The sequence below is a fragment of the Jaculus jaculus genome, chromosome 12 (assembly GCF_020740685.1).
Source record: "Jaculus jaculus isolate mJacJac1 chromosome 12, mJacJac1.mat.Y.cur, whole genome shotgun sequence".
Classification (NCBI taxonomy): Eukaryota; Metazoa; Chordata; class Mammalia; order Rodentia; family Dipodidae; genus Jaculus; species Jaculus jaculus.
In genome coordinates this window covers 21,013,184-21,033,357 of record NC_059113.1, presented here as the reverse complement: position 1 = coordinate 21,033,357, position 20,174 = coordinate 21,013,184, and the positions used below count along the sequence as shown (strand labels likewise).

The following is a 20,174-nucleotide window of genomic DNA, read 5'->3' as shown; positions in this document are numbered from 1 at the left end:
GACCCTGAGGTAGGAAGCAGGTCCAGCTGACGGTTCTCCGTGTTTTCTCCCTGCTGACATGGCCATGTGACCTGGCTCCGGTGCCTGCTCCTGCAATACCTCCTCCGCCAAGACAGGTTCTACCCTCTAGAGCTGTGAGCCAAATGAAATCATTTTCCTTCCATAAGTTGCTTCTAATCAGTTGTTTTGTCTCAGCAACAAGAAAGTAACTGATAATTTAATGATCTTATAGAAAAAAAATGGACCTTTGCTGCTTTAAAAATGTGTCATAGGAGACATGTATATATAAATTATTCACATTTTCTCAACCAACACAAATACCTGTGAAGTGTCAGGCTCTATACAAACCCCTCATGGCTAAATGAAGGGTTCTAACTCTCCATAAACCCATATCTGAATAACAACAAAGTCTATATATGAACGTGTCTTCTGTCAGGAAGGCTGAAGCACACTTTACCTGTCAATGCACTGAGCCGCCAGGCAGGCAGTTGTCAGAATCTCTTTGATATGAGTCAGCCAGTTGGAGGACTCCAATTTGCCAAGCCATCGGTCCATGCTATGTGTTTGGTCATTACAAGCTTCCACGAGTTTGATTAAGCTCTCCTGAAGAATGTGATATCTTTTAAAAATAAGAAAGAAAGGGTTACAAAGGGAGGGGTGAAATAGAATGATAAAGGAAGAAAATAAACCAAAAACCCAGCCTCCAGTATATCCAAAGGCAAAAGCAGTTCAAACTCCTATACTGCACAGTAACTTCATGCTTAAGGATTGAAAAGGGAACACTTCAACACTGTTACAAAGATGCTTCGCACATCTGCAAAACCACCTGTTCCTCAGGTCACACAGCTGGGTTTCCTCAATAGGGGAAAAGGGCCAGGACACTGCATTTTGTCACCAGTCACAAACTGCTCCCACTCCCACTGACTAGCTAGCTGTATGTACCCTAGGGCCTCAGCTCATATCCTCATCCTTTTTTTTTTCCAAGATAGGGTCTCACTATGGTCCAGGCTGACCTAGAATTCACTTGGTAGTCTCAGGGTGGCCTTGAACTCATGGTGATCTTCCTACCTCTGCCTCCAGTGCTGGGATTAAAGACAAGTGCCACCAAACCCAGCATATCCTCGTCTTTTGTTTTGTTTTGAGCTCCAAGTCCCACTCTCCTCCCCTCCCCCCAAGAACTTGTAAAGCACTCCTAGAGAAGCACAGGCTGCACAGGTGAAAGAAACAAGATGAGAACCCAGGTAGGTACAGGCAAGAGTAAATCTATAAAAAATCTTTTAAGTTAGAACGATGTAATTATAGGTTACAAACAGTTTTGCCTGTTGAGCAACTGAGAGAGAAGTGATAAGGTCTGAGCTGAAAAGACTGCTTTTAACTACAACTGGTCTGTGGCATCTAACTTTTTTCTTTCTTTGTTTCTTTCTGTCTTTTTTCTTTTGCATATGTTATAAAATACAAAAGGGGGGGGGTCTGGAGAAATGGCTCAGCAGTAAAGACACTTTCTTGCAAAGTCTGATGGCCTGGGTTTGATTCCCCAGCACCCATGTAAAAAGCCGGATATACAAAGTGGTGCATGCATCAGGAGTTAATTTTCAATGGCAAAACGTCTTGGCATACCCATTACCCCACCCATTCCCCACTCCCTCTCACTCTCTCTTTCTTTGCTTGCAAGTAAATAAAAATATTAAAAGAAAACATTGAGGGATAGGATGCTTTACTCAGCAATAGTGTAGTTGCTGAATATGCATGAGACCCTGGGTTTAAGTGCTGTGAATGCACATACACACACCTGCATACATGCGCGTGCACACACACACACACACAAATACAATGATAAGAGCTGGTTTGTAGAAAAGATAAAACTGGGCTGGAGGGACAGCTTAGTAGTTAAGACGTTTGCCTGCAAAGCCAAAGGATCCTGGTTCGATTCCCCAGGACCCAAGCCAGATGTACAGGGTGACGCATGTGTCAAGTTCGTTTGCAGTGGCTGGAGGGCCTGGCATGCCATTCTCTCTCTTTCTCTCTACTCAATCTGACTCTCAAATAAATAAAATTTAAAAAAAAAGAAAAGATAAAATTCATAAACCTTCAAATCTTTAGTTTGACTAAATAAAAGAGATGCAAACAAATGAGACATTTCAGCCAACTCCACAGGATTAGAAAAGATCAGAAGTGACCATAAATCAACAAATTAGACAACCTGAAAAACATTTCTAGAAACAAAGAACCTACCAAAGCTGAGTTACAAAGAAACAGAAAGCACAAACAGATTGATGAATCAAGAAACTGAATCAGTAATCAAACAAAAATAAAAATCTCCCAACAAAGAAAAATCTGGTTCCTGATGGCTTCACAAGAGAATGTTACCAAACATTCAAGGAACTAATATCAATCCTTCACAGTCTTTCAAAAAACAGAAGGAATACTTCTAAATTCCTCTACTAGCATTATTCTGATATCAAAGCCAGACAAGAACACAAAAAGAAAAAAATATTACAGGTCATTCATAATGAAAACAGATTAAAAATCATCACCAACAAGCCAAAGCACATTAAGAGGAAAGTCAGCCACGATCACCCCTTACACCCAGGACATAGCTCACACATACGATAAACCACATTTACACAAAGAAAGCAAAACAGGCTTCTCTCAACAGACACAGAAAAAGTACTTGTCAAAATTCAACTTGCTGTCATGATGAGATTAACTCAACAGATTAGGTGTGGGAAGAACGTCCTTCAACACAATAAAGACCATGCATGACAACCACAGCTAACATCACATTCGACAATAAAAAGTTGAGCGTTTTTCCTTAAAAATCTGGAACGAAGCAAGAATGCCTCTGTCACTACTGTGCATACAAGTTCAGGCAAGACACAATGTTTAACTTTTGTTCTCAGCATCACTAATTTCTAGGAAGATAAGAGGAAGACACCTCCCACAGTTGGGATGGCTACTGTCAAAAAGACAAGAGTTAACAATGATGAGGAAAAAAAGATGAGGAGAAAAAGATCTCTACGTGCAGCTTCAGCCAGGGCAACCAGGCATCACAAAGAAATAAAAAGCAATAAATAAATAAAATAAATAAATAAAAATATAAATAAAATAAAATAAAGTAAGGTAAATAAAATAAAATTTTAAAAAGGCAATAAATAAATAAATAAATAAAAAGCAAGAAATAAAAAGTCAGAAAGCAAGAGGTTACATTGCCTTTTAGAAATTTTAAAACTTCAGATTAGATGCTATGGCAGTTTGAATGTCAATGCATGTCCCCCATAGCCTCAGATATTTAAGCTTCTTGCTGAAGTCTCCATCAGCCTGTCTGAGGGCTGCCACTGCAGGCAGATCTGACTCCAGCCCAAAGTGTGGAAAAAGCAATTCGAGCTCTGGCGGTATGCTTGATCGTGGTGCTGGCTGTTGGTTTTTCTTCCTCTCTGCCTGGGCTTATAAAAGGGAGCCAGCTTCTTCTATCATTGATGGAACTTTCCCTGGATTTGTACACAGAAACAAATCCCTTCTTCCTGAGACAGCTAGTGGATCTACAGCGCTCCCTGCTGCCCAGTCTAGCATACTACCTAGACAGCTGGCCCTGGATGGGCTGGCCCAGGGATTCGCTGTCCACAGTTACTAACCAATCGGGTCTACCCCTTGCCTATAAAGGCCTGTCTTCTTCCTGCCACTGAGTCCACCCCATTCTACCCAGCTCATTGTTTTTCTGGGTCTCCTCTGCTCACTAGTGTGGATCACCCCCTCACTCAGCCCAGCTGGCGGGGGGAGGGAGAACAAACTGTTTCTCGGTCTGGGGAACTTTTCTGCTTGTCTCTGCTTCATGGGCTGGGGTAATTTCTCACTTTGATTACACGCATAATTTTCCTCTGCTTTCTGACTCAACCATGTGTGTATTTTTCTTACACTCCAGATCTACCACATGGGTGCTCTCACCAACCTTACGCTTGCTACCCATGTAATTTCCATGAGTGTAACTCTCTTCATTACTCATTTCTCCTCTGAATCTCTTGGTCACTGCTTTGATTTCTCATTTTTTCCTTGAACCTCACCCCATGGCAGATGCCGTGCCCGTTTCTCCTAAGTCTCCCTGCACAAGCTCCTAGATTCCTACTTTCCATGTGTTCATGACTATTTCTAGCTTTCCTACCTAGATTTCCCCCACAATAAACTTAACTCATAATTTATCCTTCTTGAGTCCATCTTTATTGTTTATTAAAGGTGGATAGAATCCAAAACTTGTGGTTCATAAATTCTAAGAGATCCCTCCTCAGCCCCAGAATCCTGCATATTTGGTGACCACGATTAGGAAAAATTACAAAATCATTTTTTTGCTCTCTTTACTCAGCCAAACTGCAGAGAGAAAGAACAAGAAGGGTGTTTCAAATGTAGCCAGCCCCAAACTTAAGTGGCCTGTCTGCTAGTGGCTGCAAAGACACCAATTCATATGCTAACTTGCCTGCTAGGTTCTAGAGATCATGTTACACTTTCAGGGAGCTACAGCTTTGCTTCCTTCTAAATCTAAAACTGGGGCCTTTCTACCGTAAGAGTAAGTCTAGGCTTCTGTCTTTCATTTCTCTCGGTATCTAAGACTTAAATGCTCATTTATATAGTGTTGATTTTAACCTGTTTTTATGCTTTTAAAATGGTTTATGAGAACTGTTTCGTGTTAACTTGCCATCCTTAAATACAAACCTTAGATCATGTCTTAGTATTTAGAAATAATAATGTTTTAATCTGTTTTGAGGTTTTAAAAAATATAAGATTTGGGGCTGGAGAGATGGCTTAGCAATTAAGGTATTTGCATGCAAAGCCAAAGGACCCAGGTTCAATTCTCCAGGGCCCACATAAGCCACATGCACAAAGTGTCACATGCAGCTGGAGTTCGTCTGTAGAAGCTGGAAGCCCTGGTGCACCCATTCTTTCCCTCTCTTTCTGCCTTTCTTTCTCTCACCATTAATCTCAGCACCCAGCATGGCAGCACACGCCTTTAATTCCACACTCTAGCATGGCAGTGTTTGCCTTTAATCTCAGCACCCAGGCATGGCAGTGCAAACCTTTAATTTCATCACTCAAGCATGGTGGAACTCACTTCCTTTAATCCCAACACATCCTTTAATCTCAACAAGATTTGTTCTCAAACCAAAAAGTAATACAACTTTCATGTATAAGCTAGGAAATTATTATAAATCAAGTTTGGTTGTCATTTTTCCTAGATTTCCTTTTTTGTTTGTTTGGTTTTTTTGTTTTTTGTTTTTTGTTTTTTGTTTTTTTTTTTTTTTTTTTTTGAGGTAGGGTCTCACTCTGGCCCATGCTGATCTAGAATTCACTATCTCAGGGGGGGACTCAAACTCATGGTGATCATCCTACCTCTGCCTCCCAAATGCTGGGATTAAAGGTGTACGCCAACATACCCGGCCCTAGATTCCATTTAAAGTATAGAGATTTTTGGTGACAAATATTAAGGAAATTCTAAGGTTTTCCTGCTAAGGATAGTTATCTTTTTGATTCTACATTATTTGCTTCTCTGCCAATTGGTAGTAAGACAAATCAATTAAATGTATTTTCTCTTACTAGTTTTATAAAAAAGATGGTTACTTCTATCAGATGGCACTTTTACTGGTCAAAAGGATAAGAATGGTAAACTAGATAAAAGGTAGTATTATAATGTCCCTTTCCCAAAAAGAGATCAGGTAATTTAGTCTATAAAACATCTGGAATACTGAAGACTTAAAAGTTCCACCAGCGGCTGGAGAGATGGCTTAGCAGTTAAGGCATTTGCCTGCAAAGCCTAAGAACACTTGTCTGAATCTCTAGGTCCCATGTAGCCAGATGCAAAAGTGACCCAAGAACACAATGTCACACATGTGCACAAGGGACCACATGCATCTGGAGTTCCTTCACAGTGGCTGAAAGGCCCTGGTATGCCCATTCTCTCTCTTTGCCTCTTTCTCAAAAATAAAACAATTAAAAACAAAAAATTCCACCAAAGGTTTAAACCTATCTTACAACCCTGACAAGTTAGTAGCAGGCAACCACAAGCCCAGTCTCCTCCAGGCAAGGAGATGGGAGAAAACGCTCACAATCCCCCACCCCACCACCACCCACTTCATTTACATTGCCACAATCTGCCTCTAAGACACCTCCAAAGTTACCACTAGATGACAGCCTTGACATTGGACTCAATTAGAACCAATAAGCCTCAGAAAAAGGCTTTAGCTTTTTTTTTTTTTTCCTGTCATGAATTCTGGCTGCAGTACCTCCTAGAAAATGGAGAAAATTGGCCACCATAGTACAATTCTACAACCTGACCTCTGTAGAAGAGAAAACAAACAAAGGTACCTTACATACAGAATTTTTTTATTTTTTTTACCCCTGTGACCAACTTGAATTTGCAACCAACTGCCAGTTGGACATGAATCATTCCAGTTACTGTTTGTATCTTAATAACTCCTAACCCTCTAACTAAAGACCTCACAGACTTAAACCAGCTCTTTTATCAGGTCATAAATTTGTTTTACCATGCCTGAAAAATATCCAGGTTAAATCTTTACCTCACTGATGCTAACTTTGTTCATGTTAGTATTTATAAAACTGCCTTTAAAGTGCTCTAACACATTAATATGTTTCTTTTTCTGTATAACTATTGGGGAAACTGAATCTCAAGGTTTATAGTTCCTGTCTCATTCATTTTAATCCTACCAAATGGTCAGCACTCGGTTTAAATCTAACTTCAGTGATTGTGACGTTTGTCTTCCTGTTATGTAGACACATTAGTATAGCCTGCCTATGTGTCATCTATTTTCAACTATCATAGGTAAGACATAAAATTGCTTTATGTTAATTCAGATGCCTCTAATGTACATCAGATTGTTATATTTCTCTTCCAAGATTAGAAAGAAACTTCACTTGTCTATGTTTTCCTCTTTTCAAATACATTTGTAAAGGGTTATTTCAAAACCAAATTGTTCTCGTTCAAAAAGATTCTGCTCTATTCGTTTTATTTATTTATTTTTTATTTGAGAGCGAGAGAATATGGGAACACCAGGGCCTCCAGCCACTGCAAACAAACTCCAGACACATGCACCACCTTGTGCATAGTTTATGTGGGTCCAGGGGAATTGAACCAAGGTCCTTTGGCTTTGTAGGCAAGTACCTTAACCACTAGGCCATTTCTCCAGCCCTCCGCTCTATTCTTAATCTATGTATAATCAAACTACTCATTGTCTCAGCTCTGATACCTCAAGTTCATTGTTTATAAATAACTTAATTTTTTTTTTTTTTTTTGAGGCAGAGTCTCACTCTAGCTCAGGCTGACCTGGAATTCACTATGGAGTCTCAGGGTGGCCTCAAACTCACGGCGACCCTCCTACCTGGGCCTCCTGAGTGCTGGGATAAAAGGCATGTGCCACAACGCCCGGCCAAATAACTTAATTCTTGAGTCATATTCCCTGCTCCAGAATACAGCCTCATGCTCAAATGATGGCTCCCATCTAAGAGAAATGACCTCAGCTCTACTGTTCCTGGGATCTACAGCTGCTTTCAGCCATCCCTGAATAACTAAAAACAAGACTGATTGTTTAAAAGTATTTTTTTCATAATCCTCCCTTTTCTTTTCAGTATGGGTAACCATCAACCACATGCACACCATCAAAATGTGTGCTCTGAAAAACAGGGACTTCTCTGACCCATGAAACCTAAAAGAACAACTGATATTCTTCTGTCACACTGTCTGGCTGACCTACAACCTAGAAGATGGAGAAAATGGCCTTTTGAGAGAAGTACTAATTACCCGCCTTTCTCCTGATTCTCCAAGAGAAATAGTAAATAAAAGCCAATTTTTAACTCAGTCAGTCCCAGACCTTAGTTAAACTACAATCAATGGCAGTGAAGCCTGAAAGCACTCTATATAGTCTAACTGAGACAATCACCAGTCTTTTATAATAGGCACCTAGAGGCTGATTGGAGACAGAGAAGGACTCTGGCTCTAATAACTGCTTTACAAGAAAGCCAACATGGAAGAAGGACTCCTGGTGCCTGCTACTCATATGGACAGCCAGGACATTTCAAAAGAAACTGTCTCTGGAGGAGACCTCTGCCTGGGCCCTGTCCCTATGCCAAGGAAACCACTGGAAGGCCAACTGCGCCCGAAGGCAAAGACCTCTAAGGCCAGAGACCACCCCACAAGTGGTCTAAATGGACTGAGGGACCTAGGGCTTCCCCTCCAGCTCCCACAACTCAAGCCTCATCACCTCCCAGAAGCCCCAGTAATTCCAACGATGGAGAGAGATCCCAATATCTCCTCCCAGCCACCCAGGAGCCTCAAAATCAGTCCTAATTTCTACAGTTAGTTTTATCTTAGAAGGGGGGAATGAAAGAGGACAAGAGAAAGCTAGTTTTTAATTTTGGTTTTTAAAGGTAAGGTCTCACTCTAGCTCAGGCTGACCTGGAATTCACTGTGTATTCTCTCAAAATGGCCTTGAACTCACAGTGATACTCCTACCTTTGCCTCCTGAGTGCTGGGATTAAAGGCATGCACCACCAGGCCTAGATGAAAGCTAGTTTTTTAAGGCAGTTTTATTAGAGACTGAGGGTCAAAGAGAACCAGGAGATACACCCTCACATGCCATCTCCCCTGACAGAGAACGGAACTAGTGTCTGATCAAGATTGATCTACAGCAACCCCTGCTGCCCAGTCTAGAATGCTACCTAGACAGATGGCCCAGGATAGAATGGCCCAGAGATTTGATCTCTAAATCGACCAACCAACTGGGTCTTCTCATTGCCTCTAAAGGCTACTGTCTTCTTGTCACTGACTCCATTCTGCTCTGCTCAGCGCTGCTGTTTTCCTGGTTCTGACGCTCAGTTCTGCCTCTCTTCATTTGGTCACAGGGACACATGAGTCTGGCTTTCCCCTCACCCAGCCTGGCTGGTTGGGGGGAGGGAGAACAAAAAACTGTTTCTTGGTCTGGGGGAACTTTTCTGTTTGTCCCTGCTTCATGGATTGGGGTAATTTCTCACTTTGATTACATGCATGATTTTCCTGTGGTCTCTGATCTACCATGTATGTATTTTTCTTACACTCCAGATCTACCATGTGGGGTGCACTCACCAACTTTAGGCTTGCTACCCATGTAATTTCTTTAAACGCAGGGTGACCATGAGTATAACTCTCTTCATTACTCATTTCTCCTCTGAATATCTTGGTCTCTGCTTTGATATCTGTCCTCTCATTCTTTCCTTGAACCTCATCATTTATCTTCTTAACTTCTCTAAAAACCCATGGCAGATACCATGCTGGTTTCTCCTTAGCCTCCCTGCACAAGCTCCTAAATTCCTACTTCCCATGTGTTCATGACTTTTTCTAGCTTTCCTTCCTACATCCCAATCTTCCTTAAACAGACCCCACAATTTGTGATTTTTTTCCCCTTCAACAAATTTAATTCATAATTTATCCTTCTTGGGTATGTCTTAATTATTTATTAAAGGTAGAACAGAATCTAAAACTTGGAGTTCATAAGTTCTGGGAGACCCCTCCTGAAACCCCAAAACCTGCATCATGCCCATGAATTGCATTTGTTTAGAAGTTTGTCCCAGCAACATGGAACTGATGATAACAGAATTTGGTAAGAGAAGAGTGGGGTCTTGCTGTGATGAATCTGATCGTGTGGATTTTGGTCTTTTGAAACTTCTGTGCTGGAGGAGATGTGTATGGACTTGGTGCTTGGGACTGCAAAAGCTTCACAGTGCAGTAAGCCAAGTTTTATAGGTATTCTAGTGAGAGTCTGAAAATGCTAAATGCAGAATTATGTTGGCTTATGAACTTTAAAAGGGAAAGGAAAAAGAGTAGAGAACTGTGTTGGAACTGGGCTACTGGAAAAAAGGCTGACTACATTCTACTGCCCAAGCCCTAAGAGTTTGATTAAGGTTGAATTTAAAAGTAATGGAGCCAGGCATGGTGGCACATGCCTTTAATTCCTGGATTTGTAAGATGAAATAAATCTCTTCCTTACATAAACTGTGTCTGTATGGAAATGTGTCCCAGCAACATGGAGCTGACTACAGAAGACTCAAAACACAAAAATCAACAAACCTAAGCCAGAAACATTTTTATATGCTAACAATGAACTAACTGAAAATAAACAGAAATCCTCTGTATATATATATCCATATGCATATCTATATGTATATACCCACATATCTATTTGCACAACAGCATAATTTCAGCATTAATAAAGGAAATCTGTCCTTTGCAACATGGATAAACTTAAAAGGAAATTATGTACTGAATGAAATCAGCCAGCAAGGAATGCAAATATTATCTAATCTCACTTATATGAAGAATCTAAAAAAATACAAACTCATAGAGGCCAAGAGTAGAGTGGTGGTGTGGATATGGAAACATAGGTTAAAATGTCACTCAGATCAGAATAATAAATTGTGGAATTCTTATGTCACAGTGGTTGAATGTAGTTAGTAACAATACACCACATAATTAAAACTTACTGAGAGAAAAGACCTTACATGTTCTTGCCACAGAAGAAGGCGAAGTGAAAGACTTACTAATTGGATTTCATAAGGTCTAGCTAGATTAAAAAAGCACATTTCACACTACAAATACTACAGTATTTGAACTTAAATTCCCAGAAACAAAGCCACACTCATGAAGGTTGCACAAGGCTGGCTCAGAATAACTACATGATTATAGAGTTGGAATGACTAACTGATTAGAACACCAAATAATCTTGGCTGCCTTTAGTCTTCCTAACAGCCACTCACTGCCCACCTCATCTCTATGATTGACCTAACAACCTTCTAACTAACAGGTGACATCTTTGGAGTGTATCTGCAGACACTAACTGATATCAACCTAAAAGCTAAGTAAGTCACCAGATGGTATCTGAGACCTGTAGGAGGGATTTCCCAAGTCTGCTATAATCTGCCTACCTGATGTTCCCATCAATGTATTTGGAAATGCCTTGACTCTTATTCTTTTATTCTGTGACCAAAAAATAGAAGCTTCAAGCCGGGCATGATGGCACATACCTTTAGTCCCAGCACTTGGGGAGGCAGAGGTAGGACTGCCATGACTTCGAGGCTACCCTAAGACTACATAATGAATTACAGGTCAGCTAGGGTGAGAGTGAAACCTTACCTCAAAAAACAAAAAAATAAATAAATAAATAAATAAATAAAAGTAAAATTAATTAATTAATTAAATTTTAAAAAGCTTCATTAAGGGCTGGAGAGATGGCTTAGCGGTTAAGCGCTTGCCTGTGAAGCCTAAGGACCCCGGTTCAAGGCTCGGTTCCCCAGGTCCCACGTTAGCCAGAAGCACAAGGGGGCACACGTGTCTGGAGTTCGTTTGCAGTGGCTGGAAGCCCTGGCGCGCCCATTCTCTCTCTCTCCCTCTATCTGTCTTTCTCTCTCTGTCTGTCGCTCTCAAATAAATAAATAAAAAATGAACAAAAAATAAAAAAATTTTAGAAAAAAGCTTCATTAAACTACTCCCATGTTGGAACACATTATTTCTGTGTTCCCAGCCATGGTCAGTCCAATTTGGCTCAAGAGTAAGCTACCTTTTATTCCCTTTGAGGTGAGAGCCATGTTTTACATTGGCAAGTGTGTAATTTATTTTTTCAATTAAGCCTAATAAGTAAGCCTACAGTAAGAGTTGTCTCTAAATTAATATCTAAGTTTCACGTGACCAGTGAGGTTTTAGTTCAGGCTGACCTGGAATTCATTATGTGGTCTCAGGGTGGCCTCAAACTCACAATGATCCTCCTACCTCTGCCTTCCAAGTGCTGGAATTAAAGGCATGTGCCACCACACCTGGTGAGGGTTAGGGTTAACTTAAAAAGAGTTTTCCCAGTCTGGAGTCCTTACCTCTCAATGGACTTATGAATCCGCCTCCACTGGGGATAATGAGCTTCCTGTTCAAAGCCGCCTCCTTTGGCTCTAGCTTGCTGAGCCACGTTTAGAGATCGGGTGTCAATGAGGTAGCCCCGCTTTCCTGCCCTGAGGGCTGCATTTATCAACTTCTCGTCTTCCTTGCACCTTCGCCCATTTGTGCCAGTCAGCGGCTGTCCACTACGCATAATCACCTACAAGCACAAGACCAACAAGTCAATAGCAGCTGCCGGAAGTTTCTGAAAGAAGGTCTCAGACACAAGCATGGGCACCTGGCAATGGGCTTGAAAAGAACAAACACTGCCCTATTAACAATACTTAGTAACTATAAAACAAATGAGAAGCCCTGCTCTTTAACACAAATTTTCTTCCTCCCACCTCAAATACTTTGGCGTGTGAATAGTATCACTTCATCAAGGTCAAGCCCTGAAATCCATCTGGTCCTTGAGTCGGACGCCCTGTGGGCCTGTCTGAGATGAAGCCAATAATGCTAAACTCCTGGCTCTGCGAGAATAAACCCCATCCCAATGAATCGAAGACCTCAGCAGACCCAGGACTGGCTCTGAAAAGCTCGTTTATAAACAGAGACGTCTATCTATATGAGTAGCGGGCAGAGGCTTTTCTGCTTGATGGCTCCTACCACTTTCAGCCTACAGAGAGACTAGGGGTCTACCACCTACAGACAACCACAGGTGGCTGTTACCTGGGAGCTCCATCCCCATAACAAGCCAACTATTGTCCCTTTCCCAGAAGCCCATGGTACTCTCTCTTACATTCTAAGTGAAGTTCAGCTACTACTCCCATGATTAGGCACATAAAAAGAAAAATCCACATGTTCTTTTTCCCTTTACTTGTCCACTGTCAGTTTATTTGATCAACTAATATTAGGGTAAACAGTCCATGTAAGACTTTTCTACAACTTCAAGTTCATATACACAGGGTTGACAGGTCTTAGCAAGAGGTATAAAGAAAAACAGAAATAAAAAGCCTATACAGCATCCATGTTAGGGGAATCATTTTCCGTCTTTGAAAGCTGCCTGTCATTCATTCTTTGGTGACCCTCTGTCATTCTCAGAATTCCATGACTGAACCACGTGTCTCCAAATGACTACCATGTACATATTTGTGCGCTCTTGAAGGTTTCTCAAGAAATCAGTACCTGCTAGACTAATCTCTTTCCTAGTAAATGGCTTAGCATTTCAAGAAATCATCATCTTCCACTGCTAACTACCTTGAACAGCTTGACATGACCACTCATGGTCAGGGAGAGTGAGCATGGGGAGCTTGCTGACGGCACTCCCTGCGTGCACTGGCGTTTAGAAAGGAGCCCTTCCCTGCTGCACGCCCTGCACACTGTTGGCGCTGACTAGAGCACCACGACTGTGGAGACTTTGGATGCTACAGGGGGGAGCCAACTCCTCTTTGCCTATTTTCAGTCCTTTTAAATAGCCACTTACTACTGGATGGTTCACATGTGAAATTTTCCCACAGGATCTTGTATTAAAGATTTGATGGCCAGGCGTGGTGGTGCACACTTTAATCCCAGCACTTGTGAGGTAGAGGTAGGAGGACGGACATGAGTTTGAGGCCACTCTGAGAATATAATGAGCCCAGGTCAGCCTGGGCTAGAGTAAAACTCTACTTTGAAAACAAAACAAAACAAAAAGCAAAGACTTGATAGCCTGCAGTAGTGGAAATGAGGAGGGGACCTAGCTGGAACCAGCAGGTCACTGGGGACTTGTCCCTGTGAGTTATGCCTTGGCCTTGGCCCTGGCCCCTTCCTCCTGTCTCAGTCAAGGCCCAAGCAGTGCAGCTAGCCAATCGAGAACTGAAACCTCTGAAACCACAAGCCAAAACAGGTCTTTTCTCCTTGTAAGTTGTTCCTCGTGTTCTTGTTGTTTCATTTTCCCCCCCTAGGTAGGGTCCCTCTGTAGCCCAGACTGAACTTGAATTTGCTATGTAGTCTCCGGGTGGCCTTAAATTCATGGCGATCCTCCTAGCTCTGCCTCCAGAGTGCTGGGATTAAAAGTGTGTGCCACCATGCCTGGCTCCATTCCTCGTGTTTTTATCATACCAAATAAAAGCCTGACTCACAGGACTGCCCACCTCTGCTCTTGGTCTAACACCCTGGTGACTGCTAGGCAAAACTTATGGAATGTATTGTTAAGCTCTGCAGAACTCTGACCTCCATGAGCCCTAAAGCTACAGAAGCTGTGAGAAACCATCTGAAACCCACAGAAGAGGTTTCCCTACCTTGCTGAGGACTACCAACCTGAGGACTGTCTTTGTTCCAGGACTTTAAAAGCTCATGTCACTTCTTCCACAGTGAAACTTACCATTCAGGGTAACTTGAATCTGTTCCCCAAGCCACAGTCACTAATTATTTAGGTCAGAATAAACTATTTCCTTAACATCACAGCCATTATTTTATGCTGACCACCAAGCAGCACAACACTGTATTTACTATCACTTGTTCAAATGCTTTATAATAAACCTTCTGAAGAGCAATACTACTGAGCACACAATAGGTGGCCTGGTGACAAAATGAAAAAAAAATTAAAAACCCCTTTGGGGCTAAATAGAAGGATCAATGGTTAAAGGTGTTTGCTTGCAAAGCCTGATGACGTGGGTTCAATTCTCCAGTACCCACATAAAACCAGATGCACAAAGTTGCTCATGTATCTGGAGTTCATTTGCAGTGGCAAAAGGCCTAGGTGTACCTGTTTACTCACTTTTTCTCTCTACCTCTCTCAAATAAATAATTTAAATAGATTTTTTTTCTTAATAATTTATTTATGTATTTATTTATGAGAGAGAAAGAGACAGATAGAGAGAATGGGCATGCTAGGTCCTCTGGCCACTGCATATGAATTCCAGACATATGTGCCCCCTTGTGCATCTATCTTACCTGGCGAACCCAGGTCCTTAGGCTTCACAGGCAAATGATATAACTGCTAAGCCATTTCCCCAGTCCCCTATTTTTTAAATTTTATAATAGTTTATTAAAAACAGGAGGGAGAAAGTGATTTAGAAAGTGTTTGGAAGCCGGGCATGGTGGTGCACGCCTTTAATCCCAGCACTCGGGAGGCAAAAGTAGGAGGATCGCTGTGAGTTCAAGGCCTCCCTGAAATTCCATAGTGAATTCCAAGTCAGCTTGAGCTAGAGTGAGACCCTACCTCAAAAAACAAAAAGAAAAAAAAAAGAAAAGTAAGTGTTTGGGAACTAACCCTAACAAACTTTTGCCTGCTGAACTACCAAGTTCTCTGTTTCTGAAATTTTCTCTGTTTTCTAACTGCAGGTGCCGCTCTTCTCTCTTTTGAAACTAAAAACACCTTCTTGACTCACTTTTCATATGGACACTTGATGAAAATAATTTTAAAATATATATGTACCATTACTCTGGGCAGAGAAGTGTCAATTTTCTACCTTAAGAACACCATTATAAGTTTTAAGTAGACATGAGTTTCTTTTGCAGTGTTGAGAACACAAGTCCACACTTGCTTTTCTACAGCTGGGCAGCATCACTGGAAGAACCTGGAGTGTCCTTGTTAGAAAAACATCCCACTCCACATCCCCAAAGTTACCTGAGGGAAGACTGTGGGGATGACCTGGCCAGTCACTTCAGGCATCAAGTCTCCAGGAAAAGGAAACATACCCAAGAAAGGAACCCAGTGGCTCCAGCAGTCGGCCACACTTACCATTCCGTTTTTCTTATGGTAATAGCTCAGCACTGGGAAACGGCCTCCATGTCGAAAGGCAGCTACCTTCAGGAGCGCTTCATCGTCAATGCACTTGGGCACTATGACAGCCGGGGGGTAAGAAGGGCAGACAGCAAAGTCCTTATTGACATAACTCAGCCTCCATTCACTGGTCTGAAAAACACAGCACACTGAAGGTGAGCGAGCACTTCAGTGTCACAAAATAATCTCAGTAAATTTAATGTCAATGTCCACTGATGAAACAGCCCGTCAGCAGAACAGGCTTCCTCCCTACACTTAAGTCCTCCGCCATCCTTCAGGCCGGCTTCCACAGCACTGAGTTACCAATGTTCCTAGAAAGGTCTTCCTCAATGCCGAGAAATGCCTGTTGTCTTGTAACTTCCTGTAACAGTTTTCACCATGATTCAAACAACACAGCCCAAGTTCCCCATTTCACGTGATATCCGTCAAAGATTAAAAGACAGCTCTTTCCCCTCAGTTTCCTGTTCCCCAAGGCAAACACATCAAGTATATCCATGACCATTATCAGCCTGCTTTCTGGATATCATGCAGTCAATAATGATTCTCATAAAGTGACGCAGAAGCAGTAGATGAAACATTCCAGATAATGTTCATCTGGAACAGAGCTGCTACCTACATCAATCCACTGTCCCTCCCTGCTGTTCAGAAAGGAGGGAAACGCAATGACAATGGTATCAACATTCTTCACACATTAAGGACTCCCTTCTAAGAAGGGTCATACAGAAGACACCTTGAAAACACCTACTTAACTCATAATATACCCACGCTATTATACAAATCTTAATGCTTTCTAAATACTATTTCACAATTTAAAAAACTAAATTTGCACTACGTTAATCCACTAGAAGAGAAAGCATTTCAGCTGCAACAAAGAGCCAGTTACAGCACTCTCAGCCTGATGGGGGCCGCAGGACTAACAGCCAATACGGACATCGAAACTTCGGCGCAGATACTTTACCTCATTGCTCTTCAAAGAGAAGTGATTATTTTCACAAGCAAAACAAGGCATGGGTTATTTGTCACTATTACCCATGAGAGTTAAAAGTTAACTCACAGCTGGAGAGTAGAGCGCAAACTCCTGCTCTGGAAGGAAGGAATGCCAGCCATCCTCTATCACCTCAAACATGGGTCGGTAGAAGAAAGGGTACATCAGGGTGACCGAGTCCAGGGTGGACAATGCCTAGAAAGAAACAGGAAGATGCCACAACTTGAAGCACATTCTAACGGACAGTTATAATATTAACAATGGCTCTCAATCCAGTTCTTCAACGTTGTCTTTAGGCATCTGACACACAGCCTGTTCCAGCGAGTACTGCCTGAAGGAAACAATGAATAAAAAGGCGCATAGCTATTCTCAAAGAGAAATGAAACACTCTTCCTGATGCAGTTTAACAAAAGGTATATGAATTTCTGGGGATCAGGGAACAAGGAGTTTTGGGTTAGTTATCACAGTTGTATCTGAAAACCCAGTAATGAGCTATATAAAATATGTAAATTATTTAAAATCAGTACCTGTTAGGAACTTTAAAAAAGGATGCTACTACTCTGTGGCCAGGAGCCAGGGAAGACTCGGGTTCCAAACCCTAGCTGCACAGAACCTCCCTATGCCTACTCCTCAACTTCATAAACTGTAAAGTGGAGGAAATAACAGTCAGCCCCACTGTCTCCGACCAGGGTGCAGTGCAGAATAAAACCACACGTGCACACACGTCTGCACAAGCTGCACCCATGCTCATTTCCTCCTTCCTTGCCAACTGGTCAGCCATTACTCCACCTTTCTGCTACAACTGAACTCTTCTCAAGTTGGGCAGTAACTATTTTATCTGGACACTTGAAGTCTGGGTGACAAATCAGGAAAAATCTGAGAAGATGGGAAGCCCAGACAGACTGGCCATCCTCCCTCACCTGCCAGACGCATCCTTCTGACGGGGAAATGAGGAAAAGCATGTCTGTAGCTGCAAAGAAAGACCTCATCAACTGGTATAATCCAAACCAGAGTACTGTGGAGACCCTCATGCAGCCCTCCTGGGTGGTCTGCCTAAGGACACCACAATGCTCAGACAAAGCCACCTCCTTACAAAAGGATGGCCTAGGATTAACTCAACACTAGATTGAAAAGTAGGTCACTGGCTTGTATTGTTTGTTTGGTTGTGGGTTGTTTTTTTAAAAAAATATTTTATTTTTATTTATTTACTTGAGAGAGGGAAACAGGCAGAGTGTGAGAGAGAGAATGGGCACACCAGGGCTTCCAGCCACTGCAAACAAACTCCAGACCCATGCGCCCCCTTGTGCATCTGGCTTACGTGGGTACTGGGAAATTGAACCAAAGTCCTTTGGCTTTGCAGGCAAGCACCTTAGCTGCTAAGCCATCTCTCCAGCCCCTGGTTGTGTGTGTGTGTGTGTGTGTGTGTGTGTGTGTTTAAAAAAAAACAAGATCTCATTTATGTGGCCCAGCCTGGCCTTGGACTCACAATGTAGTGACAGCTGGCCTCAAACTCTTGATCCTCCTGCTGCTACTCCCAAATGCTGGGATTGTATGGGCCACATTACTCAGCCCAGTTCAACAGTTTAACACTCATATATATTTTTCTATTTGTTCATCAATCATGAAGCTTTCTCCCACAAAGCTCAGAAAAGAGAAAAAAGACAGAAGCAAGGCTATGTAATCCATATTCATATATGTGCTTTTTTGTTGTTGTTGTTGTTTTTTGTTTTCTTGAGGTAGGGGCTCACTCTAGCTCAGGCTAACTTGGAATTCACTGTATAGTCTCAGGGTAGCCTTGAACTCATAGCAATTCTCCTACCTCTGCCTCCCAAGTACTGGGATTAAAGACATGTGCCACCACACCCAACTCCATATATGTGCTTTTTAAAAGATCTTTTTTTAATTATTTTTTATCAGAGACAGAATTGGTGCCCCAGGGCCTGTAGGCGCTGCAATTGAACTCCAGATGCAAGAGCCACCTTGTGCACATGTGTCACCTTGTGCACTTGCGTCACCTTGTGCACCTGGCTTACATGGGATCTGGAGAGTGAAACTTGAGTCCTCAGGCACCACAGGCAAGTGCCTTAACTGCTAAGCCATCTCTCCAGCCCAGTATATGTTTTTAAACACACTTTGTCTTTGGCTGCAGGAACAGAAGCAATAAGTCGAGCACAGGTTTGCTCCAAGTCACAGCTGCCACAGGTCAGCGGAACTGCTATTTTAAATACAAGCCAGAGCCACTACATAGGCAATCAGCACTCTTATTTCCACTTGTTATATTTTATGTCACAAGGGGCAGGTCTTTAAATTTAAACAAAATTATGTTGAGAGAGCTGAAAACATCTCAATTCTAAAAAGCAGCTGAAACTACATACAAGAAAGAATTGTATTAGACTTCTTTTTATTTATTTATTTATTTTTTGAGGTAAGCCCAACAGACTAGACTTTTTATTTTCCCCTGAGAGCGAGAGCAAGAGGAGAGAAAACTGGCATGCCAGGGTCTCCACCCACTGTGCTGAACTCCAGGTGCGTGTGCCACCTTGTGCACATGTGCAACCTTGCCCATGTGTCACCTTGTGTGGCTGGCTTACGTGGGATCTGGAGAGTCAAACATGGGTCCTTAGGCTTTGCAGGCAGGCGCCTTTACCACTGAACCATCTCTCCAGCCCTCATCACAGTTCTTGCTACAACTTTTAAACTAAGCATTTGACAGTTTTATTCTTCAAGTGAGATTCTACTCAAGGCAGCAGAACTTAAGAATATAGAGAATCTTGATTATAGAGAACAGCTCGACTCTGCTATATGAAGGATTTAATTATTACTCCTAAACTAAGATGCATGGGGGTGTTGGGGGAGGGGACAACTGGATACCAGGAAAAAGCAAGAAGTTAGGTTCACCATGTATATTCAACTATGCTGTAAACACATTCAGCACAGTACTGATTTTCTGAGGTTTAATTATAAAGGTAACTCATATTTTATGGCTTCTTTTCAGTGCTGAGAGCTTCTATATAAGCCTTCAGTCATATAAAGCTCTTAAGACAACTGCTTAGTGTCAGATGCTAACAAACCTGATAGAACATAACCACCAACGAGCGGAGCGCTTTGCCCTTTCTCCACGGAGCCTCGCCTGCCAGCCACCTCACACACTGCTCGTCAGAGCGCTAAGAACAAAACCGCAGACATCTGAGTGAGAATCCAGTCTCTCAACTGAAAACACACACGTGTGCACCATCAGAAGTGAGCCTGGGCACCCCTCTGCCCAGAAAGAGAGACGGTGCTTCAATCTGCTTTCTCATTCCCACTGGGGAACTGGGCCAAATCAGCATCATATTCCAAATGACAGCTACGTGAGACAGACTGTTCAGTTCATTTTCTCATTTCCTTAAGGGAAAGTAAGCAAAGGCAAAAAAGGCTATGTGCCATTTACTTAGTACCCCATCAGCTGTTCCTCTACTTATTCAAATCTGTTTTAAAACCAAACAAAATTCTAGTCATAGACTTTATTTTTTTTAAGAATTTCCCTACTTTTA

General features: G+C 42.1%; 1 protein-coding gene across 1 annotated transcript in view; it reads right to left on the bottom strand.

Moving 5' to 3' along the window:
• Mtmr9 (myotubularin related protein 9) overlaps positions 1-20,174 on the bottom strand; it is a 40,881-nt gene that overhangs the window by 15,631 nt on the left and 5,076 nt on the right. Inside the window, exons 3-6 of the mRNA XM_004671388.3 lie at positions 16,711-16,836; positions 15,615-15,788; positions 11,893-12,110; positions 458-619 (exon numbers count right to left, since the gene is read on the bottom strand). Of these exons, the coding sequence (XP_004671445.2) occupies positions 458-619; positions 11,893-12,110; positions 15,615-15,788; positions 16,711-16,836 (680 nt within the window). The remainder of the gene's footprint in view (positions 1-457; positions 620-11,892; positions 12,111-15,614; positions 15,789-16,710; positions 16,837-20,174) is intronic.